The sequence below is a fragment of the Salmo salar genome, chromosome ssa17 (genome assembly GCF_905237065.1).
Source record: "Salmo salar chromosome ssa17, Ssal_v3.1, whole genome shotgun sequence".
NCBI classification, from domain to species: domain Eukaryota; kingdom Metazoa; phylum Chordata; class Actinopteri; order Salmoniformes; family Salmonidae; genus Salmo; species Salmo salar.
In genome coordinates, this window is record NC_059458.1 from 50,209,525 (window position 1) to 50,235,493 (window position 25,969).

General features: G+C 44.5%; 1 protein-coding gene across 4 annotated transcripts in view; it reads right to left on the minus strand.

Moving 5' to 3' along the window:
• celsr1a (cadherin EGF LAG seven-pass G-type receptor 1a) overlaps positions 1 to 25,969 on the minus strand; it is a 138,554-nt gene that overhangs the window by 47,152 nt on the left and 65,433 nt on the right. For 3 of the 4 annotated variants that reach the window (XM_045699671.1, XM_045699672.1, XM_045699673.1), the window contains exons 2-8: positions 24,792 to 24,960; positions 24,379 to 24,559; positions 23,769 to 24,057; positions 21,852 to 22,074; positions 17,512 to 17,627; positions 13,273 to 13,361; positions 5,311 to 5,391 (exon numbers count right to left, since the gene is read on the minus strand). In XM_045699671.1, coding sequence (XP_045555627.1) covers positions 5,311 to 5,391; positions 13,273 to 13,361; positions 17,512 to 17,627; positions 21,852 to 22,074; positions 23,769 to 24,057; positions 24,379 to 24,559; positions 24,792 to 24,960 — 1,148 coding nt within the window. The remainder of the gene's footprint in view (positions 1 to 5,310; positions 5,392 to 13,272; positions 13,362 to 17,511; positions 17,628 to 21,851; positions 22,075 to 23,768; positions 24,058 to 24,378; positions 24,560 to 24,791; positions 24,961 to 25,969) is intronic. The other variant, XM_045699674.1, reaches the window with a different exon arrangement.

A 25,969-nucleotide genomic window follows, 5' to 3' on the forward strand; every position in this document is an offset into this window, starting at 1 on the left:
AGCTGTTTTTTGATATAAATATGAACTTGATTGAACAAAACATGCATGTATTGTATAACATAATGTCCTAGTTGTGTCATCTGATGAAGATCATCAAAGGTTAGTGCTGCATTTAGCTGTCTTCTGGGTTTTTGTGACATTATATGCTAGCTTGAAAAATGGGTGTCTGATTATTTCTGGCTTGGTACTCTGCTGACATAATCTAATGTTTTGCTTTCGCTGTAAAGCCTTTTTGAAATCGGACAGTGTGGTTAGATAAAGGTGAGTCTTGTCTTTAAAATGCTGTGAAATAGTCATATGTTTGAAAAATTGAAGTTTTTGTATTTTTGAGGAATTTGTAATTCGCGCCACGCCTATCATTGGATATTGGAGCAGGTGTTCCGCTAGCGGAACGTCTAGATGTAAGAGGTTAATTGTGAGGAATTCTAAGTCAGGTGAACAGAAGGACTTGAGTTCTTGTATGTTGTTATGATCACACCACGTCTCGTTAATCATAAGGCATACACCCCCGCCCTTCTTCTTACCAGAGAGATGCTTGTTTCTGTCGGCGCAATGCGTGAAGAAACCAGGTGGCTGTACCGACTTAGATGGCGTGTCTCGAGTGAGCCATGCTTCCGTGAAACAAAGAACGTTACAGTCTCTGATGTCTCTCTGGAAGGCAGCTCTTGCTCGGATTTCGTCTACCTTGTTGTCAAGAGACTGGACACTGGCAAGTAGTATGCTTGGGAGCAGTGCGCGATGTGCCCAACAAAGAGGAAAAGGTCTGAGAACACAAGCAACAAGTGACAGACAGACAGATGTGTACACACACACACACACACACACACACACACACACACACACACACACACACACACACACACACACACACACACACACACACACACACACACACACACACACACACACACACACACACACACAAACACACTCTCTCTTCTCACCGCCTCTTTGAGTGTGTGAACCAACTAACTCTCTCGTTCTGTGTACTTGTTTTCAGCTCTAAAGTCAGTACAGGCAAACACTCCATGTTATGGCCTTCATAGATTTTTTTATATTCTAGTCATTTAGCAGTTAGTGCATTGATCTTGAGATAGCTAGGTGGGACAATTACATAGGTCAGTATATTTCCCTCAAAGTAGCTTTCAGCAAAGTCAGTGGTAGTAGGGGAGAAAAAGTCAAGTGTGAGTGTTAGTTTACGAAAGGCAACGTTTCTATTTGTTTTACCACTCAGTCTGCCCCGCAGCACAGTAGGTAGGGTATAAGGTTACTGACTGAGGCCTGACCTGACACCTACAGAGCCTTACAGAGCTGACAACACAGGAAACACTGCAGTAACTACCCCAAAACAGCCCTAGGACTGAACACTGATTAACTAACAGTATCTTTTCATCCTATTACGCCTGTCTGTCTGTCTGTCTGTCTGTCTGTCTGTCTGTCTGTCTGTCTGTCTGTCTGTCTGTCTGTCTGTCTGTCTGTCTGTCTGTCTGTCTGTCTGTCTGTCTGTCTGTCTGTCTGTCTGTCTGTCTGTCTGTCTGTCTGACAAGCACATGACAACTTTACTACCCGGGAGGGAGGCTAAGGTCAGTGGTGGATGCATCAGATTACAATCAAAAGAGAAAAAACAACTCTGAAAAGAAAATTCATCCACTTTATGAGGACTTGTAATACAGCTAATGTCATAACTGGAATCTTTCCAGGAGTATATTTTGAGTCACAAGGCAGTGCTAGAGCGTGTGTGTGGGTGTGTGTGATGTCGAGAGTTTGTGTGTGTGTGTGTGTGTGTGTGTGTGTGTGTGTGTGTGTATCAGTCTTCCTTCGGTGTGTCACAACACGCCCGCACAAAGACAATGGGGAATGCGGAAACCCTGGACTTCAGATTGGACGGGAACCTCTTCAACATCAGGAGGCTCCAAGCCGCCACGAAGCTCAAATCTGAACGCGTACGCCGATGATGGCGTTCTTGTGGCACATACCCCAGAAGTTTTACAAGCCACCCTCACAGCAGCTGTGAGAGCATATAGCAGAATGGGGCTGTCTGTTAACATCTCAAAAACAGTGGTCATCTGATCCTCTGACTAAAACACCCACATTCTTTATCTCAGACTCATCACTTGTCATTGTGCCACACTTTAAATATCCTGGAAGCATCCTCTCAGAAGACTGCAACATCCACCAGGACATCCAGAATCGGGTCAAACAGGCCTCATCCTCCTTTGGACGGCTAAGGAAGAGGGTTTTTAACAACAGGAACCTACGCACCAAAGTGGCAGTCTAACAGGCAGTGTGTGTATCTACACTCTGTTATGGATGTGAAACATTGACAGTCTACAGCCGACGCTTAAAACAACTGGAGTCCTTTCACATTAAAATGCCTCCAATGCATTTCGAAAGTTTCCTGGCGGGACCGTGTTCCTCACTCAGAGATTCAACAGAGAACCAACTGTAGGAGCATTGAGGCGTCTTTCACACACCACCAGCTTACATGGCTCGGCCATGTCATCCGGGTGCCAGAGGATCGACAGAGAAGACAGATGCCCATGCCTGCCTCAGCATCAATGGGACAGGCCTTTATGTGCTCTGTCTGTGGCCGAGAGTGTGCATCCCGCATCGGATTAAACAGTCCTCAGCAAACCCACAAGCAGTAGTGGAAGTCATCATCGGATACGATGGACTACCTCAAGTGTGTGTGGGAGTCAGGCCCGCGCTGCAGGAAGTTGCTAGCGGAGGAGAGAAAAGGGTGAGCGGGTGTATTTTCATAATGAAGGAAGTCAGGAGCGAAGGCTCTGACAAGACTTGGGTTTCACTGAGGAAATGCAATCGCCTCTCTCTCGCCCTCTCTTTCTCTCCCTTTGTCTCTCTCTCTCATTCCAACGTCCAGAATTTTTTGAAAAGCTGTATCTCCTGCCATCCTTTGCTTTGTGTGCTCCTACGGAAGGAGGGGAAAGGCAAATGTTTAATGTGCGTGTGTGTGCATGCCTGATGTGTGTATGCGTGTGTTTGGTCTGGTGTGTGGGTTAGGGCGTCCGTGTAGCTGTGACGTCCCAATGTGTTCTTAGACCATTACCTCACCTACCCTCTGGCACTGTAAACCTAGAGCTATCAATTATTCATACACGCATGCATGCGCACGCGCGCACACACACACACACACACACACACACACACACACACACACACACACACACACACTAGAGCTGGGACGATAAAATCATTGACAGCGACCATACCAATCACTTATCGCAGGCATTTTTTCTGATATTGTTCATTGTGATAAGTAGCCTATACTAGAAAAAGTTTTAAATGAAATAAGTTTGCCAATATGCGTGATTACTAATGGGACAACTAGTAGTTGTAGGTTAAAGGATAATAAAATAAACTGTGGACAACATTATAAACGTATCTTTCTATTTATCGTTATCACATCAATTCAGGCAATTTTTACACACACACACACACACACACACACACACACACACACACACACACACACACACACACACACACACACACACACACACACACACACACACACCCTGAGGATATACAAATGGGTAACAATGTTGCTCTCTCTCCTACAGGACATGGGGCGGACGTTCAACCCTATATGTTACCCTGATGCCATCTCTATAACACACACACATATATCAATGTTCTGCACTTTCTCTGGGCGATGCCAGATGGACAGCAACATTGTCCTCTGAATACCTTGAGCTGAACAATAGGAATAGGAAACCTTCAAATTTGGAGTTTGTCTCTATCATACGAATCCCGTGACCCGTTACCGAAATCTGGAGCTAGTTGGAATATCTGTGAGATTACTATCTTACTACAAACTCACCACTGTAGGTGTGAAAGGTTACTGTAATACATGTTTTATTCAAGCCTAGGAGTATTGAAAGCATCAAACACCCATAAGAATGTCTGGCAGTGGATGCTGTTACACATTAACACAGCCTATGAGTAAGAGAAATGGACAGAGTGAGTAAAGGAGCAAAGGGGGAGAGAGAGAAAGAGAGAGGGGAGTAAAAGACAGAGGCAGGTGCCAGGTGTTTACAGCACTAATAATACATCTCTTCTTATTGCCCTCCCTCTTGTTCTCTCTCCCTCCCTAGTTCTCTTTCTCCTGACCACGTTCTCCCTCCTCACTCTCTAACATTGAGTCATGCTACATGAGCTGCATGGAATCTCTGGCTCCCTCATTGGCAAACAGCAATTGGTCTGGAATAGGACACAGGAATTACAACAGGGGTCTTCAACCATTTCTTGCCCAGGGACCCCCACTCAGGCAAACCGGCAACCAAGGGACCCCCCCCCATCATATGTTAGAAAACAAACAAAAAATGTATGCCTTGTCTTATCATCAGGTGAATGGTAAGGAGAAGTAATCAACATTTTAAAATTAATAGATTTGGTAGATCGTTTTGGATTATTTTCACCTGCTGATATTAAAGACATGCTCTGGAACTTTGGCTTTGAGCTTTAATGTGTCAATGTGAAGTTCATACATGGATAATCAATGAGCAGAATTACTGTCTTACCTCAATTAGCCATGAAATACCTAGTTTGAGAACAACTGTTTATCTGAAAGCTGTGCTTCGCCATTTTCCCTACATTTTCCCCCACATGGGCCAGACCCCTAGCAATTCAAGCAAGATGCACACATAGCAGAGTGAGAGAGCAATGACGAGGTGAACATACATTATGTGGCTCTCCATTTTCGGGTACCAAGCTTGACTTGTGAGAGCTACTTTCAGAACTACTGGTTAAAAGGTATATAACAGTACCGGAGAATCTCTTTAATCTTAGTGCTCCTGTTTGCTGCCGTGGTCACATGACCAGCCCTATTAGAGAAAATAATGTCAGCGGGGAACGAGATCCCTCTCTGTGTGTCAGGGCAATTCTGACTGGTGATTGGCTGAAATCTGGTGCGTGAAAACTCATGGTGCTCAGCGCACCTGCAAGATTCCCTGTAGGTGTTTGAGAGGCAGAGATGTTGACGAACACAAACACACAGGTTTAATGGGTGAGCATTGTGTTTTCAGTGAAGGAAAATGTAGCTACAGTAAAATGAATGAGAATCAAATGGAAACCTACGGCAAGAAGTGAAGTAACTCTGTTAAAGAATGAAGTCTGTAAAGACATGCAAACCTTTGAGAAACTCGACTAGAACCAAGCTAACCATAGAACCACCGCAAGACTAGACCACGACTAGAGCCAGACCAGAGACCAGACTAGAGCCAGACTAACCCCAAGACTAGTACTAACACCAGTACTAGAGCTAAGACACGAGAGGCCATGCTACTGTACCTCCTTGTGTGTCAGCTCCAGCCAGGCAGTATAAAGAGGGACCCCCAACACCCCACTGGACCCCAGCAGGTGCAGGCTGTCCTGGGTAGACCATGGGAGAGAGAGGGGTGTGTTAGATCCTTTAAGATCTGCAACTTTTGTGTGTGTGTGTGTGTGTGTGTGTGTGTGTGTGTGTGTGTGTGTGTGTGTGTGTGTGTGTGTGTGTGTGTGTGTGTGTGTGTGTGTGTGTGTGTGTGTGTGGACTACAGCACCAACTGTACATCCTCTAGTGTAAGCGTGTGTTTGTCTGTGTCTGCATGACAATGTATGCATGTTTTTAGATCTCAGTGACTGGATTATTCTGCATGTTCTCGGCTCAGCAGAGAAATGGTCTAAATAAAAGTTCCTATACAACTCCAGGCATTATATCAGCTTCTACACTTCTAGAGAACCACAAATATTATCTCCCTACAAAACCAATGGCTATGGCATTTATGACTCCCATTTTAAAATGCACAGTTTAACTCACTCAGAGTTTATGATCATGAGTCCAGCTATGAGCACTCCCCTAAGAGATATAGATACTGGCTTTAACCTAGAAAACATACATATAACCCCATAGATCATCCCCACTACCACACTTCCCCTCTCATCTCTCTGCACTGTTTGCATAGAAATTATCCGTCATAGAGCAGAGACACACAGAGATACAGAGACATAACACTAGCTGCTCTGTTTGGTAGAGCTAGCATGACTGAATTAATAAGAGAAAGCTGTTGGGAGGGTGAGAGAGGAGGAAGAGAGCAGGCAAACACTGTATTGTGCTGTGAGAATGACCCAGCAGGAGGTCCAGTGAGGCTAGACCTGTTTGTGTAGCCTGGTCCCAGATCTGCTAATACTGTGTACAGCCAACTCGTATGGTCACTGCCGTGCTACTACTTGTGGTTCTAGGCCAGTGGTTCCCAACCAGGGGTACTAGGACCCATGGGGGTACTTGGCCTATCCATAGGGGGTACTTGACAAGACTCATGAGCCCATAGGCCTACTGATAAAATGAGGGGGTACTTCAGCGGTACTCCTGGCAGAGCAAAATTTTGTTGGTGGTAAAATTCCATGTGACAGTTGAGTCACGGTAATCTCCTCTTATGCACTCTGGACATGCGTTGGTAGTACACAACTAGCTAACGACCATCGGGTCTCTAATGGTCAGGTACTCAGGGCTCTATTGTCCCTCTAACCACTCTGACATCACATCAAGCACATCAAAATTGTGTCATGGTTTTAAAACTCACCTCACTGTGATTGATCAAACAAAGAAATTCAACAACAGGTTTAAACTGAGTGGAAAACACAACAAAATGAACAGCGCTTTCTTTTTTTGTACTTTTTACTCAATTGGTAGTTACAGTCTTGTTCCATCACTGCAACTCCTGTGTGGACTCAGGAGAGGCAAAGGTCGAGAGCCATGACCCTGCCGAGCCACACTGCTTCTTGACACACTGCTCACTTAACCTGGAAGCCAGCCACACCAATGTGTCAGAGGAAACACCGTACAACTAGCGACAGAAGTCAGCGTGTATGCGCCCGGCCCGCCACAAGGAGTCGCTAGAGCGCGATGGGACAAGGACATCCCTGACGGCCAAACTCTCCCCTAACCCGGACGATGCTGGGCCAATTGTGCGCCGCCTCATGGGTCTCCCGGTTGCGACCGGCTGTGACACAGCCTGGGATCAAACCCGGTGTCTGTAGCGACGCCTCAAGCACTACGATGCAGTGCCTTAGACCGCTGCGCCACTCGGGAAGCCCCTGGACAGCGCTTTCTACGGTGATGATTAATATACATATTAGAGCTTATGTATAGGCCTATATATGAGCCCAAGCAACAACAAAAGAAGCCTACCAATACATAGCCTACCGCATATTACGTACGGCAGAAAAACATTAAAACAAAATAACTGAACTAGGGGATGCTGTTGGTTCATTGATTGTGCAGGGCGGCTTACAGAGTTAGCCTACAATTATAGTACATTTGTATTTGACTTTGAATAGTCTAGTAATTGGGCATTTTTTATATTTCATCATTAATAGGCTGACACATTACCTTTAGCTACAGAATATCTTACCACAGTGCGTTTCTATCTCGTCCGCTCTCTCCTTCATTTATTTCTCGAGCGTGCAGAGAGAGGGGCTGTCAGCTAAATGAAATAGATGTTACTATCGATGTTCCCGAACAGATTTCACTTGGTTTCCCCAAATGAAGCACTGGGTAGCTTCAGGAACAGGGTTGAAGAGCCCATGGCATATAGGGTTTGGGTGGAATATCACCTCTCACGTAGCGAGAGGCAGCATGCTCCTCAAACAGTGGTTGATGGGTGGAGTGAAATAACAGGAGTAGCATACCTGGCATGATGGAAAAAAACAACTAGCGGGAAAGGAGCCTCCATTCACTATTAGAGAGCATACAGATTACATATTTTTTCCCCCTGCCCCTGTTCCTGCCCATTTGATGATGTAATTTGACATATTATTAAAGAGAAGATGAAATTGAGAATAGTCCGATGGGTGAAAATATGATCACTTGATGAGAGAACGGCGTGTGCAGCCTGCGGCAAGGAACAGAGCACAAGCTTTTTTTGTGACTTTCTCTAATCATCAATAGCCTAAAGTCGCATCGTGCAGCCCAAATATGTTTTGATTTCTATGACATTCTAAAGTTTGTATCATTCATAACTAAAGTTGCCAAATAACTCTAAATCTAGGATATAGGACCTGTTTCAAATGATCACTTCTACGCTCAACATAGCCACTTCATATGCAGACTCTCGCTCTGGAATGGGAAAAATATCCTTTCCATTTTACTCAGCTAAATTCAATTATATTCTTCTTACTATAAAATCATATAATATAAAATAATGGCACGGGACTTGTCTACTAAATGAACAAGCCTACAGCCTACGGCATGGATTAATAAAGCCTCGTATCTATAAAGGCCATGTTATCACCATCTCCATCAGTCAGAGTATGAGTTTTAGATGAGGGCTTCGATGCAGCTGTGTGATTAGGGCTAGCTATTAGAGCTAGCTAGGCCTGTCTGTGTCTGGGAATGTGGCTAATAGAGCATGTTATACTGTAAAATGTAAATAACATCATGTCCTCTAGACTGCTCCGTCCAGACCACAACTATTAACAAGTCTGACACTAGGCCCAGACATAGACCCCTTTACAAATAAACACACAGACAGACACACACTTGTCAACCTCTTGTCCTTACTGAACATTCATTATTCAACATAGTGGCTAAAGTCATCCATCATAAGACAAAGCCTGCCTGCCTGCCGCTGCTTCAACCAGTGGTCTACAATAGAAAAGAGAAGAACAGAAATACACCACAGTGATTCAACATACTTCCTCCCCAGACAATCATCCTTCTGAGAGATGACGTGACGTCACTTCCTGCTTCATTATCATCAAAACCTGAACAGTCCAAGAATATCCCTTTCTCTCTGTGTGCGTTTCCTTTTTTAGCTCTGCAAGTGTGTGTGTGTGTGTGTGTGTGTGTGTGTGTGTGTGTGTGTGTGTGTGTGTGTGTGTGTGTGTGTGTCTTGTGCCAACTCCTCTTGCTGTCCTTGAGGCGTCGCTACTCCACATCCAAAATAAATTGGGAATTTCTAAAATGTCTTCTATTGTGTGAAATCTTCAATAGGGAGGCCACCCCCGCCCTGCATGAGTCTAAGCACCCCACACACCACCGTAAATCACCAAGCACAATGCAAGTGTGTCTGTTACCATGGTGGCCCAATGCCCCTCATAGCCCATCCCCTTGCGGCCTCTGACCTATGGTTTGAGGAGAAAGGGGAGCAGACTTTTAGGGGCTGTTTGGGGTGACTGGGCCTCTCCACTCTGATATGGACAACCCTTAATCTAACCGGTGCCTTGAGAAGCCTTGAGTAGGCCATAAAAATATCATAGGCTGAGTCCCAAATGGCACCGCATTCCCAGCAAAGTGCACTACGTTTGACCAGAGCTCTGGTCCAAAGTAGTGCACTGTGTATGGAATAGGATGTCACGTGGAATGCAGACATTGAGGATCGCTTTATGAGTCCTCCAAGGCTCTGATGTAGAAAGTGAGCTTAGTCTGGCTTTAGATGAAGGCATGGATCCTATCTGGACTGTCAGGACCAGGTTTGGCTGTTCTCAATGTGACTGGGGTGAGGTATAACATAAGGTGACAGCGTGCCTGGTTGCAGTAGCCTCTTCCTAGCTTTAAGGGATTTCAGCCAGTTCCTGGACAGCAAGGTTATTATAGTGTTTTTATATCGTTTTTATTTCTATACATTTTTCAATTTTTATTTTAAATTCAGATTGTCTTTTTTATTTAGTTTTAGTGTTAGGAATAGAAAGCATGCATTGGAGGCTAGTTTTTAGTGAATTATTTGTGCCACTTCTTGCAATTGGGGGTAGGGTGATTTGCTAGGTCATAGGTTAGGTTAGGTTGAATTATTAGGTCAATCTCAACGTGACTTGGATTTATTAAAAGGAATAGCCCGAGACTGGTGCAAAATAGATGTTGGAAGGAACATTTATTTTGCATATGTTTACAACAATGCAACGCTTTTTAACTTTAGTAGTACATGTAAGAAGAATCAAGTTAGCTACCTAGCTGATTTTTTGGCTAATGATAGCTAGTGATAGTGATCAAAGATTGTGTATAAACTGACAAGATACTGGACTGACCGCTCTAACAATGGGAATAATGTCGGCAAAGGCATGAGGAGGTTGGATCAGGTGGGGACATTCTAGCCAATGAGAGGGCAGATAAGTGAACAACAGGCACAAATCTGGCCGGCATACCATGTGCGCCCACTTATATCAAAGCAACCTAAACATTACAGCTATTTGATCGAATAAGCCTCACGTAGCAAATTAGCAATTACATATTGTGTTGACCAAATTCGACCCTCTCTCAATGACCTCCAAACTAAAAAAAAATGTATGTGTGTGTGCTAGAGGTTTTTCCACCCGACATAAAAGACCCGACATCAATAAATGAGAGATATCGGCCAAATTGTAAACACCATTTTTTATTTTACTTTTAGCCCTTTTTCTGCCCAATTTCGTGATACAGTCTTGTCCCATTGCTACAACTCCTCTATGGACTCGGGTGAGGCGAAGGTCGAGAGCCATGCGTCCTCCAAAACACAACCCTGCCAAGCCGCACTGCTTCTTGACACACTGCTTGCTTAACCCGGAAGCCAGCCGCACCAATGTGCCGGAGTCAGCTTGCAGGCGCCCGGCCCGCCACAAGGAGTCGCTAGAGCGTGATGGGAAAATGAAATCCCGGGCCAGCCAAACCCTCCCCTAACCCGGACGACTCTGGGCCAATATGGCGTCGCCTCATGGGTCTCCCACCCACTGCCGGCTGTGACACAGCCCGGGATCGGACCCAGGTCTGTAGTGATGCCTCGCGCACTGTGGTGCAGCACCTTAGACCGCTGCGCCACTCGGGAGGCCCACCAAATGATCAACTTACGTGTCCTTAAAAACTGCCTATAACAAAACAAAAAACAACTAGTTGTGTTTCGATGCGTAGCATATTCAAAACTTTATAGCCTATTGTTATATTGATTTTTACTTTCCTAAAACAATAATTGTCCACCTTACGGTTAAGCTGTTGGAGATTTGAGCGATAAATGCGTCAGGGCATTGCATGAATATAGGCCTAGGCGTCAACTGTATGATATTAATATAAAAAAGATATATTTATATATAAAGTAAGAGAAGCTTAAGCCTAGCCCTAGAGAGATGGAGAGAAAGACAGAGATATGCCGGCACAATGTTCCCAACACAGACGTATTTCTTTATACTTGTCAGATAGACTACTACTGCTGCTATACAGAAATAGGCATACACAAGGAAGCTAATTTGTAAATTTTCAATTCGAGTATTTTTTATAAAGACAAGCATTATATTGTTAGATTAAAGGCGGAACTCTGGTAGGTCTAAAACATTCTTCCTCAACTTCAACTTGTTGGAGTCAGTTGGAGTGCTGGTGTGTGTAATAATAACCATAGCCTACCACACCAAAAATTTACAAAAATGACTTAACTTTATTAGGGTAATATCAAAAGTAAGTCGACATTGTTAATAGGGGAAATACCAACAGGTTATCATATTTCATAATTAAATTAAGTTTAGCATCTCGCCCTCTTTGGTTTTCAGGGTTTGACTGAGAGTAGCCCTATACCAGGCCCCTACCGGTAACTCCATTATGTTGCTGCAAACACAACATTACAGTTGGAACATCATTTAGCCAACAAAAATGTCTCGACAAAATGAAACAAAACACTTTTTGCAAACGCTATTTAAAGAACTGGTTTAAATTCTTAAATAGGCCTACAATAATAATAATAATGATATACAATCATATTAATGATAAAACAAATGATAATAAATACTAAAATAAATAAATGAAAGTTCGAAAATTGCATCAAACCTAAATAGCGCGTTGCACACAGTCCATTAAGGCCGTTCATCTCATCTTTGTCCACTACAGTATTACAACTTGTCCCCGAGGACATTCTTCTTGTCTGAAAATGTATTTACTTCAATGGAAAAGGCCTTTCACTGGCTCTCTCCTCAGCAGCAGGCGCACATGAGGCGAGCACCCCGAATCTGTTTCAGCTGGACATATGCTATATGTTTTATTGAGTTGCAATTGGCTGACACATAACAAGCTTGCCCAGTTCTCATCACCTCACACACATTCAATTAACAGAGGACGGGTCCAATCGGTTCCAGTCTGTAATACAGGGTCGGATCTCAACATTTCGGGTCTATTGGACCCGTGAAGACCTCTAGTGTGTGCACGTGTGTGTGTGTGTGTGTACTTGTGGGCTCGCACATGTGTGTGTGTTAGCGCTCACTCATGTGTCTGTGTGTGAGATTGTGTTTGTTTTACGTTGCCGACAGAACACTAGTAGCATAGGTTCAGTCACGGGAGAAACTAAACAAGCAAGAAAGAGGAGGGATTTGGTTTAGAAACAGGAAATCTACCCAGTCTGGCAGTAGCATGGAAATTAATCTCCCCTGTTCCATGGTACTTTACCCCCAATACAACACACAGAACAATAAGAACCAACACAGGTCTGAAACCTGCTAGGAGGTCGGCCAATCACAATGCAGTATTTGACGTCTGCTACACCGGGTTAGGGAAGCCAGGAAAGTAGGAATCAAAGACAGGCAGGAAATAAAGAAACCTGTGTCTTTCGTGACAAAAATGTATGAGGCTATTCTAAAGCTTCAACACAAGGCACATGCCTTCCAGTTAACATATGCTTTTCTGGAAACCGGTTGGGAAAGAGTCTAAAAGTCGGCACTAAGAAACTCTCACATGTTCAGAGAAGCATAGTCTATAACATAGGGTTGAGGTAGGAGTAGGCCTGTACGCAGAGATGGATACAGCTGAGATGTTGTCTGTCTGCTGTTGTGGTTCAATAGGCCCGAGGCCATGGAAGTTTGTGGAAAAATAACCCCCAGCAATTGACTGCCATATCAGTCTAATATACGATTACCTTTGGTGGCGAATTTGATCTGTGATATGAAATAATCCTCGTTAAGATTGGCTTTTAGAAAGAACATGGTAAAACCACAGTTTCCCTCTGGCTTGAACAGTTGACATGTAAAATAATTCTGATTAACTCTGACACACACACGACTCATAAGATCTTTATGATGTAATCATGATCTTTATGATATGGTACTTAAATGTAGTCACACTTTAACTCAATAATCCATAATAAAGTTAGTCAAAATATCAACAGACTATCAACCAGGTTATGAGTAGGTGAACTTGACAGGTATGCAGGCTTCTCCATTGGGGTGTCCATTACGTTTCTGTCTTCAACATATGTTTACTGTTTATATGCACAGCAACAAACAAGCCAGACAAGCCAGAGAGATAAACAAGGTGTAGCCGTGTCTTACCTTGTTGTAGTAGTGCAGCTGGACAGAGTGCCACTGACTGTCACTGACCCCTCCGGGAACAAAGGGATGGACCACGGTCTTAGTCTCTCCTGGAGGAGGGCGAGAAAGTGATGGGGAGAGAGGGAAAGGGAGAAAGAGGGAGAGAGGAAAGATAGGAAAGACAAGAGAGACGAAAAGAGGTTGTGGTTAATTCAATACCATATTGTCTGTTGAATGTACATAACCTTGTATGCCAGACCTGTAGGCTCTACTTTAAAAGGAAGGATAAATGTCAAAGAATATATGCTTTACAACATGTACGTCAAAGTTAAAATCAATGTAAGGAAACCTATTTCTCTCACATGAAACTCCAACATGGAGAAATAAAAACACAGCCAGACTCACAAAGCCAGCCAGCTCACACAGTCATCATAAATCACACTCACTATAAGAACACCAAGGTTTTCCAACCATATCAATGGTTCTCGTTCACCACGTCTGCAGAGCAACAATCACACCAGATTTACCCAGGGCTTTACTATCTGTTTGCCAAGGGCAGGAGTCTCTCTGGAAGAATTTACCCACCAACTCAGTCAACAGTAACGCAACACTGTAGCTGTGTTACACAGAGTCATTAGTCATGGTGTTTAGTGTGTCTTTATCAGAAAAACTCAATGACTTCTGCAATCCCACGTTGCCTTATCACGTTGACTGTGTGGTATCAACTCCAGGGCTCTCTAGACATTGGCAGTGAGACACACTCAGCGCAGTGGATTCAACAACAAGAGCTGTGTTTGTTTGCATGCATACAGTTGAAGTCAGCAGTTTACATACACCTTAGCCAAATACATTTAAACTCGGTTTTTCACAATTCCTGACATTTAATTCTAGTGAAAATTCCCTGCCTTAGGTCAGTTAGGATCACCACTTTATTTTAAGAATGTGAAATGTCAGAATAACAGTAGAGAGAATGGCTTATTTCAGCTTTTATTTCTTTCATCACATTCCCAGTGGGTCAAAAGTTTACATACACTCAATTATTATTTGGTAGCATTGCCTTTAAATTGTTTAACTGTGGTCAATCGTTTCGGGTTGCCTTCCACAAGCTTCTACAGTTGGGAGAATTTTGGCCCATTCCTCCTGACAGAGCTGGTGTAACGAAGTTAGGTTTGTAGGCCTCCTTGCTCGCACACGCTTTTTCAGTTCTGCCAACACATTTTCTATAGGATTGAGGTCAGGGCTTTATGATGGCCACTCCAATACCTTGACTTTGTGGTCCAATCTATTTTGCCACAACTATGGAAGTATGTTTGGGGTCATTGTTCATTTGGAAGACCCATTTGCGATCAAGCTTTAACTTCCTGACTGATGTCTTGAGATGTTGCTTCAATATATCCACATAATTTTCCTCCCTCATGATGCCATCTATTTTGTGAAGTGCACCAGTCCCTCCTGGAGCAAAGCACCCCCACAACATGATGCTGCCACCCCCGTGCTTCACGGTTGGGATGGTGTTCTTCGGCTTGCAAGTCTCCCCATTTTTCGCCCAAACATAATGATGGTCATTATGGCCAAACAGTTCTATTTTTGTTTCATCAGACCAGAGGAAATTTCTCCAAAAAGTACAATCTTTGTCCCCATGTGCAGTTACAAACCGTAGTCTGGCTTTTTTATGGCGGTTTTGGAGCAGTGGCTTCTTCCTTGCTGAGCGGCCTTTCAGGTTATGTCGATATAAAACTTGCTTTGACTGTGGATATAGATACTTTTGTACCTGTTTCCTCAAGCATCGTCACAAGGTCCTTTGCTGTTGTTCTGGGCTTGATTTGCTCGTTTCGCACCAAAGTAGGTTCATCTCTAGCAGACAGAATGCATCTCCTTCCTGAGCGGTATGATGGCTGCGTGGGCCTATGGTGTTTATACTTGCGTACTATTGTTTGTACAGATGAATGTGGTACCTTCAGGCGTTTGGAAATTGCTTCCAAGGATGAACCAGACTTGTGGAGTTCTACAATTTTCTTCTGAGGTCTTGGCTGATTTCTTTTGATTTTCCCATGATGTCAAGCAAAGAGTCACTTAGTTTGAAGGTAGGCCTTGAAATACATCCACAGGTACACCTCCAATTGACTCAAATTATGTCAATTAGCCTATCAGAAGCTTCTAAAGCCTTGACAACATTTTCTGGAATTTTCCAAGCTGTTTAAAAGGCACAGTCAAGTTAGTGTATGTAAACTTCTAACCCACTGGAATTGTGATACTGTGAATTATAAGTGAAATAATCTGTCTGTAAACAATTGTTGGAAAAATTACTTGTGTCATGCACAAAGTTTTCCTATTTTGTTGCCTTACAACCTGGAATTAAAATGGATTTTGGGGGGGTTTGTATCATTTGATTTACACAACATGCCTACCACTTTGAAAAAGCAAAATATTTTTTATCGGGAAACAAGATAGAAATAACACAAATAAACAGAAAACTTGAGCGTGCATAACTATTCATCCCCCCAAAGTCAATACTTTGTAGAGCCACCTTTTGTAGCACATCTAGCCACTGGGATTTTTGCCCATTCTTCAAGGCAAAACTGCTCCAGCTCCTTCAAGTTGGATGGGTTCAGCTGGTGTACAGCAATCTTTAAGTCATACCACAGATTCTCAATTGGATTGAGGTCTGGGCTTTGACTAGGCCATTGCAAGACATTTAAATATTTCCCCTTAAACCACTAGAGTGTTGCTTTAGCAGTATGCTTAGTGTCATTGTCCTGCTGAAAGGTGAATCTCCATCCCAGTCTCAAATCTCTGGAAGACTGAAACAGGTTTCCCTCAAGAATTTCCCTGTATTTAGCACCATCCATCATTCCTTCAATTCTGACCAGTTTCCCAGTCCCTGCCAATGAAAAACATCCCCACATCATGATGCTACCACCACCATGCTTCGCCTGTGGGGATAGTGTTCTCGGGGTGATGAGAGGTGTTGGGTTTGTGGCAGACATAGCGTTATCCTTGATGGCCAAAAAGCTAAATTATAGTCTAATCTGACTAGAGTAGCTTCTTTCATATGTTTGGGGAGTCTCCCACATGCCTTTTGGTGAACACCAATGGCTTTTTTCTGGCCACTCTTCTGTAAAGACCAGCTCTGTGGAGTGTACGGCTTAAAGTGGTCCTATGGACAGATACTCCAATCTCTGCTGTGGAGCTTTGCAGTTCCTTCAGGGTTATCTTTGGTCTCTTTGTTGCCTCTCTGATTAATGCCCTCCTTGCCTGGTCTGTGAGTTTTAGTGGTTGGCCCTCTCTTGGCAGGTTTGTTGTGGTGCCATATTCTTTACATTTTTTAATAATGGATTTAATGGTGCTCCGTGGGATGATCAAAGTTTCGGATATTTTTTTATAATCCAACCCTGATCTATACTTCTCCACAACTTTGTCAGTGACCTGTTTGGAGAGCTCCTTGATCTTCATGGTGCCGTTTGCTTGGTGGTTCCCCTTGCTTAGTGGTGTTGCAGACTCTGGGGCCTTTTGGAACAGGTGTGTATATACTGAGATCATGTGACACTTAGATTGCACACAGGTGGACTTTATTTAACTAATTATGTGACTTCTGAAGGTAATTGGTTGCACCAGATCTTATTTAGGGGCTTCATAGCAAAGGGGGTGAATACATTTGCACGCATCACTTTTCTGTTTTTTTACTTTTTAGAATTTTTTAAATAAGCTATTTTTTTCATTTCACTTCACCAATTTGGACTATTTTGTGTTTGTCCATTACATGAAATCCAAATAAAAATAAAAATTTATTTAAATTACAGGTTGTAATGCAACAAAATAGGAAAAACGCCAAGGGAGATGAATAGTTTTGCGAGGCACTGTAGGACTTTATGGCTCGCTAAGTGTCTATAATGTCATGAATCAGTCTGCTCAGGCTCTGTCGGGGGAAGCAGCTGCTCTCTGACCACAGTAAAACACTCAGCCCTTTCATACAGCCAAATCCAATGCATCTCTAAGTGTAACTGCACAGCAGCATAGCCAGACAATGGAGAGGACACATTCTAATGAAATCCTGTAACTGTTTGTTTCACACTGGTCAAGGAGTTCAGCTGATAAGAGTATTTACCAAGTGGTTTGTGAAAGCCACATTAATGATATCCTTACAGCGGAGTTGATAAATCAAGCTATCAGCTAGTGTTGATACAAGCAACTTGTAAGTCATTTTCCAGCTCTTTGTGTGAACATGATTATTTGCACTGTGGACACACTGCGCCCTCTCACCTGCAGAGAAGGTGAGTTGGATCTGTTCCTCGATAATCTCCAAGGCGATAAAGTCGTGTTTCTCGTTAAATCTCCCATTGTACAGCAGTAGGGCATTCCTCTCTCTGGTGGCAAACCTGGGGACAAGATGGACACAGGGTCAACCTTCTATTGTCAAACCCACATTTGGTGCCAAAATGGCACCCATTCAAATCCTACATCTCAAACATAGTTAGCCAAACTTTTTTTTGGTGAACAATTCTTTATTAGGTTTTTACAGTATGTGGCATATTTAGACAAACTCTGTCACAGAGTCTGTGCATGTAACCCAAACTGCCAGATAAGATACACTATATATACAAAAGTATGTGGACACCCCTTCAAATTAGTGGAATCGGCTATTTCAGCTTAACCCATTGCCGACAGGTGTATAAAATCAAGCACACAGCCATGTAATGTCCATAAACAAACATTGGCAGTAGAATGGGCTTACTAAAGAGCTCAGTGACTTTCAACGTGGCACCGTCATAGGATGCCACCTTTCCAACAAGTCAGTTAGTCAAATTTCTGCCCTGCTAGAGTTTCCCCGGTCAACTGTGAGTGCTGTTATTGTGAAGTGGAAACGTCTAGGAGCAACAAAGGCTCAGCCGCGAAGTGGTAGGACACACAAGCTCACCGAACTGGCTGCCGAGTCAGCACAAGAACTGTTCGTCGGGAGCTTCATGAAATGCTGTTTATGGATGAGCAGCTGCACACAAGCCTAAGATCACCATGCGCAATGCCAAGCGTCGGCTGGAGTGGTGTAAAGCTCACAGAACGGGACCGGTGAGTGCTGAAGCACGTACCGCGTAAAAGTCGACTGTCCTCGGTTGTAACACTGTCTCTGGGATCAACGTCAGTACAAGAACCGTTTGTCGGGAGCTTCATGAAATGGTTTTCCATTGCCTCAACCCCATCGAACACCTTTGAGATGAATTGGAAAGCCTACTGCGAGCCAGGCCTAATCGCCCAACATCTGTGCCTGACCTCACGAATGACCTTGTGGCTGAATGGAAGCAAGTCCACGCAGCAATGTTCCAACATCTAGTGGAAAGCCTTCCCAGAAAAGTAGAGGCTGTTATAGCAGCGAAGGGGGGACCAAATACATATTAATGCCCATGATTTTGAAATGAGATGTCCGACCAGCAGGTGTCCACATACTTTTGATCATGTAGTGTATATGAGAGGTGGGACTTGGGGTAGGAGAGGTGTGTAAGGAAGGAGTGAGAAACTCCTAAGGAAGAAAAGAGGAAGAGAGACTTGAAGGACAATAAGAAAGTGTTCGTAAGACCAGTGGTCTAAAGTCAGGAAGGAGGAAGTAGATGCCCTGCCCTGGTGGCCCGTCTCCCTGTTAACCCCTGCCATAGTACAGTGCCTTGGAAAAGTATTCATCCCCCTTGGCATTTTTCCTATTTTGTTGCATTACAACCTGTAATTTAAATAGATTTTTATTTGGATTTCATGTAATGGACATGAACAAAACAGTCCAAATCGGTGAAGTGAAATGAAAAAAATTACTTGTTTCAAAAAAATTAAAAACAATTAAAAGCACAGAAGTGGTGCGTGCATATGTATTCACCCCCTTTGCTATGAAGCCCCTAAATAAGATCTGGTGCAACCAATTACCTTCAGAAGTTACATAATAAAGTACACCTGTGTGCAATCTAAGTGTCATGTCACATGATCTCAGTATATATACACCTGTTCTGAAAAGCCCCTGAGTCTGCAACACCACTAAGCAAGGGGAACCACCAAGCAAGCGGCACCATGAAGACCAAGGAGCTCTCCAAACAGGTCAGGGAAAAAAGTTGTGGAGAAGTACAGATCAGGGTTGGATTATAAAAAAATATCTGAATCTTTAAACATCCCACGGAGCACCATTAAATCCATTATTAAAAAATGTAAAGAATATGGCACCACAACAAACCTGCCAAGAGAGGGTCACCCACCAAAACTCACGGACCAGGCAAGGAGGGCATTAATCAGAGAGGCAACAAAGAGACCAAAGATAACCCTGAAGGAGCTGCAAAGCTCCACAGCAGAGTTTGGAGTATCTGTCCATAGGACCACTTTAAGCCATACACTCCACAGAGCTGGGCTTTAAGGAAGAGTGACCAGATAAAAAGCCATTGCTTAAAGTATAAGAAAAAAAATAAGCAAACACGTTTGGTGTTCGCCAAAAGGAATGTGGGAAACATATGAAAGAAGCTACTCTAGTCAGATGAGACCAAAAATGAACTTTTTGGCCATCAAGGAAAAGGCTATGTCTGGCGCAAACCCAACACCTCTCATCACTCCGAGAACACTATCCCTACAGTGAAGCATGGTGGTGGCAGCATTATGCTGTGGGGATGTTTTTCATTGGCATGGAATGGGAAACTGGTCAGAATTGAAGTAATGATGAATGGTGCTAAATTAAGGGAAATTCTTGAGGGAAACCTGTTTCAGTCTTCCAGAGATTTGAGACTGGGACGGAGATTCACCTTTCAGCAAGACAATGAGCCTAATTATACTGCTAAAGCAACACTAGTGGTTTAAGGGGAAACATTTAAATGTCTTGGAATGGCCTAGTCAAAGCCCAGACCTCAATCCAATTGAGAATCTGTGGTATGACAAAGATTGCTGTACACCAGTAGAACCCATCCAACTTGAAGGAGCTGGAGCAGTTTTGCCTTGAAGAATGGGCAAAAATCCCAGTGGCTAGATGTGCCAAGCTTATAGAGACATACCCCAAGAGACTTGCATCTGTAATTGCTGCGAAAGGTGGCTCTGCAAAGTATTGACTTTGGGGGGATGAATAGTTTTGCACGATCAAGTTTTCAGTTTTTTTTGGTCTTATTACTTGTCTGTTTTACAATAAAAAATATTTTGCGTCTTCAAAGTGGTAGGCATGTTGTGTAAATCAAATGATACAAACTCCCCAAAAATCAATTTTAATTCCAGGTTGTAATGCAACAAAATAGGAAAAATGCCAAGGGGGTGAATACTTTCGCAAGCCACTGTATGTATGTATGTGTGTGTGTGTGTGTGTGTGTGTGTGTGTGTGTGTGTGTGTGTGTGTGTGTGTGTGTGACTACAGCACCAACAGTACATCCTCTAGTCTAGTGTAAGCGTGTGTTTGTCTGTGTCTGCATGACAATGCATGCATGTTTGAGAGAAATTGTTTCTGCCCATTTAGATCTCAGTGACTGGATTATTCTGCACGTTCTCGGCTCAGCAGAGAAATGGTCTAAATAAAAGTTCCTATACAACTCCAGGCATTATATCAGCTTCTACACTTCTAGAGAACCACAAATATTATCTCCCTGCAAAACCAATGGCTATGGCATTTATGACTCCCATTTTAAATTGTGTGTGTGTGTGTGTGTGTGTGTGTGTGTGTGTGTGTGTGTGTGTGTGTGTGTGTGTGTGTGTCTGCCTGCATGTGTGCTATGAGAGGCACAGAGGGCACAAGAGTCAGACACCAGATGCCAGCATGGCAGTGGGAGGTGCGGAGGGGAGCAGGGGGGCAGGAAGACACAGCCGATAAAAGAAAACAGTGATAAGAGTACCTCATCACAGGACTCTTCCTGTTTTCACCCTGTTCTACCGCTTCTCACCGACACACACTCTGCTTTTCACATCAACCCACTTTTATGATCCTCACCCCTCCCAGAACTTCAAATGGGACTAGCAACAGATCTGACACAATATTTACACTATTGTGCAAGTGCACTAGTTTTGATCAGAGCCACATAGGGCTGCCACATAGAATGTAGTTTACTAAATTTATGGGCTGTTTGAGAGACAAAGAACTTGATCTGCATTCCCATTTCTGTGTTCCTGCCTTGACTATGAAAGGTGTTATAGATCATTTTCCTCTACGGCTGTTTCAACAGATAAGAGTGTGAACACACACACACACACACACACTCCCATGTGTTTAATGTAAGCGTTTTTGTGTGAGCTCCGACACAATAAAGATGTCTCTACATGCCCCACTGAACTGGTATACCGAACTGAGCGAAGTGTGTGTTTGTTTGTGCAACCTTCCCTGTACCCAAAATACAGTTGACTACACACGTGCAAACATGTACAGTAGACATGTCGCTCTGTTAACACATGATCAACGGAAGCAGGATGCACCTGAGCTCAATTTCGAGTGTAATTTATTTATTGTGTGTAAATTGCTGAGGTTTGTTATTTATGGAATTCATTTTAGAATAAGGCTGTAATGTGGAAAAAGTCAAGGGGTCTGGACACTTTCCAAAGGCACCGTAGATGGGGAGAGATACAGAGAGGGAGGGAGAGAGAGAGAGAGTAGATAGTTTCCAAGTACTCACATGAATGAGACAGTAAAGTGGAACCTCTGTCGTAGTCCTCTGAAGGTGATAAAGGACTGACCAGGGAAAGACCTGGTGGTCATCTCGCAGTAAGGCTTCTCGTACTCTCCCGGGGGACACTGGCACATGAACCCCCCTACCAACAGGTCCACACATTTCCCCCCATTCTTACACACCCCCGGGACACACCGCCCCGACCGGGCGTTCACCTCACAGTGCTCACCTGGGGAGAGAGGGGAGGAGGGAGAGAGTGATATACCCACCCGGTCAGACACGCAAAAAGTCATATTCATAGAGTGCATTCCCATTTCCCATTTCTGAGAGACTGAAGACACTGAACAGACGTCACTGTTTCTATATTGCTCTGCTGAATGGTTCTCATGGAGAATCTAATAATAATAATAATAATTGTCACATACACCAGATAGGTGCTGTGAAATGTGTTGTTTTACAGGGTCAGCCATTGTAGTACGGCGCCCCAGGAGCAAATTAGGGTTAGAGACACTAACTACTGGTCTGGAAATCACATCACCACCACAGACACACAGCTCAGTTTCCCACTGACAGACTGTCTATGAGACCACAGGAAACTGGCTGACTGGCTCAAGTTTTCAGGCCATCTTCGAGTCCATCAGTTTCCTTATCTAAGATGGCCGCCAACCATCGCCGTCAACTCCAGCTCCAGTGTTGTGTCAACCATCATCCCACCAAGATCTGTCTAGGAGGCGAGGGGAACAGCCAGGTATGCGTGGGATGGAGGGGGGGGGGCGCAGGACCCTGTCTGGACCCTGGTAATGACTCTTCTCTCTGTGGTATAATCCATTTTCCGAGGAGAATTAGGAGGATCTGTTTCCCTATAATGTGGGAATAATGTGGAAACCCAAGGCGGACACAGTAGGCCCCGCTGTCATCGGCCACATAATGGCTCCTAACTAGCTGAGGTCGAACTGTGACCTTCAAAGACTAGACCCCCCATTGGAGGAGGAGAAGGGTGGAGTGTGGTATAATGAGGTAATTACAGCTGATAAGGAAGTGAAGGAGGGAAGGAGTGGTGGGGCTGTTATTATATTCTACCGGGCCCCATTGTAGGGACAGAGAGATAGAGAGATGTGGTATCACTATCAGATGAAAGCTCCCGTTCAGTTGACCTGCTAGGGCACCCGAGTGGCGCAGCGGTCTAAGGCACTGCATCTCAGTGCTACAGACCCTGGTTCGATCCAGGCTGTATCCCAACCGGCTGTGATTGGGAGTCCCATAGGACGGCGCACAATTGGCCCAGTGTCGTCCGAGTTAGGGTTGGCCGGGGTAAACCGTCATTAGAAATACGAATTTGTTCTTAACTGATTTGCCTAGCAGGTCAACTAAACATTAAATTAAATAAATAAATAAAAACCTACAAACTCCATGAAAACGTCCTGAGTGCATCTGATAGCTCCACCCCTCGACCATCACTCAGACACAAAGACAGGAGTAGGGCCTACTATAGAGTGTACCTGGGGCTGCCAGCTAGACAGCATTCCAGCCTCATCTCAAACATAAATCACATTGAGACAGACCATTTAGTAAAGGGGTCATTTGTAGTTGATAGATCATCAGTGGGTTGGTGCATCCTGCTGCTGGCCAACACCAGAGTTGATCTGCAGCCAAAATTACTGCCATGAAATGTGTGCATCACCCAAACTGGAAGCTACACTCTGATGGTGGCTGGGGTGACTTACTAGACAGTACCTACATACAATTTAAATCTCTTAAAGACCTAGGAAAGTATTAGCCTGGTCCCAGAACATTTTGTGCTACGTTGTCAACTACTATGGCCATTTTCGCACCATTTGCAAGACAGCACAACAGGTCAGGGAACAGGCTAGCAAAGAATAATACAGTACAAAAACAACTCCTTCACTGAGTGGAGTCACTCACCAGTGAAGTCTTCCTGACACTCGCATGTATAGCCTCCTTCTCGGCTGCGACACTTCCCATTGTTCCTGCAGGGTCCTGAGTAGCAGAGGTCTATCTCCGTCTCACAGTAGTCCCCGGTAAAGCCTGCAGGACAGCGGCAGCGTAGACCGTTGATGGGGTGGATGGGCCGGAACAGCACCGTGTCGGAGGAGATGAAGGGCGGGGAGCTGTCGAACTTCAGCACAGACACACACTTCATATAGTTCTCACACGGCTCCCTCAGGCAGATGTTGTCGTCGAAGGGAAGCACCTGGAACGGATACAATTCATTAGGGAATTGCTCAAATCCAGAAAATGAAATGGGCAACAGAGATTGCTGGTTTTCGGTCCTTCCTTCAAATCAGTGGCTGACTTAGATTGGGAAAACCTGAGTCGTGTTCATTACGGCACACCGTTGCTAAACTTTTCAAAACAACAAACATTTATTATTGGACAAGTTCAGATAGTACCTCCCTGACCATTTTCTTCAATTTGGTGCCAACTGTACATGACCCAGTTGTACAGGAGTGGCTATGGGGTAGGCAGGGGTCAATTTGCGATTCATTCAAAGAACCTGTTGTGAGTAAGTTACCTGTTGTGATGATATTAGTCGGAGCAGGGTGCGGTTCAGATAGATCTGCTCCTGCAGCTCCTCGGAGGGGAAGTACCTCCCTGGGGGACCCCCTGGCTGCAGCGCCGAGAAGGTCACGTTGAGGATGGCGCCGCGAACATCTGTGTCGTTCTGAATGTTGAACACAAAGACGGCCTGGCGGCTGGTGGAGAGTAGAGAATCTTATGATCATACGGAGCAGAAGTGCTGTAGCAGCAACAGAATGCTACACGGACCTCCATGGAGCAGAAGCTAAGGTTACAACACTTTAATAACTTTCCCCAAAATTCCCAGGTTAGACAGAAATCCTGGTTCCGAGTGTTATTATTCCCTCCTGATACTGAGAATCTTCCAACCAGGTTTTCTGGGACCGTAAGAAGGAGCAGACAAATTACCTGGTGGAGAGCACGGCTGCCACGCCCTCCAGGAAGAGGGACAGCAGAGGGGAGAGGAAGCGCTCCTGAGACATGTTCTCCAGGCGCACTGTGATGCTGTTGGTCAACATGTCGTCTGTGATTATGGTGACCCGCAGGGTGCACAGGGCTGTGACCCGATGGACACCATCTGGGGGGGGGAGGAGAGCGAGAAGGAGGGTTAAATGGATGAACTACAGAGCAGAGCAACAGTTAAAAGACAGATCGGAACGACTGGACATAATTGAAGCCATGAAGCTTTGTTAAGATTTGTTTAGCATTTTGTAGAATACAGAGGTGATCCTCATCTAAGATGAGTAGTAGAGTCAACCACAGTTCAACCACACTAAACACATGAAAATTGGTGTTAAACTTTATTGAATAGTTCATGAATGAGCCCATTTTGTTAAAACTGGCCCGATCAAAGACATTAAATCAACTAGACAGAGTCACTGGTAGGCATATTGTAACGGGACCTATGTGTAGCTGGTGTAGAGAGTCAGGCGCAGGACAGCAGATATGAGTAATCAATGTACTTTTACTTAAAATGTCAAATATACAAAGTAACAAATACACGCACACCATGACAGACCGAAAATACAATAAACAATCACTCACAAAAACCCATGGGGGAACAGAGGGTTGTTCCCCTTTCATAAAAAATTAAACAGTAATTGTGGGATTGAAATCAGGTGTGTAAAACAAAGACAAAAACAAATGGAAAATGAAAAGTGGATCGGCGGTGGCTAGAAGGCCGGTGACGCCGAACACCGCCCGAACAAGGAGAGGGACCGACTTCGGCAGATGTCGTGACAGTACCCCCCCTTGACGCGCGGCTCCAGCAGTGCGCCGACACCGACCTCGGGGACGACCCGGAGGATGAGGCGCAGGGCGATCCGGATGGAGACGGTGGAAATCCCGCAGCAACGAAGGGTCCAGGACGTCCTCCACCGGCACCCAGCATCTCTCCTCCGGACCGTATCCCTCCCACTCCACAAGGTACTGAAGGCCCCTCGCCCGATGCCTCGAGTCCAGGATAGCTCGAACAGCATATGCCGGGGCCCCCTCGATGTCCAGAGAGGGCGGAGGAACCTCCCGCACCGCAGCTTCCTGGAGTGGACCAGCCACCACCGGCCTGAGGAGAGACACATGGAACGAGG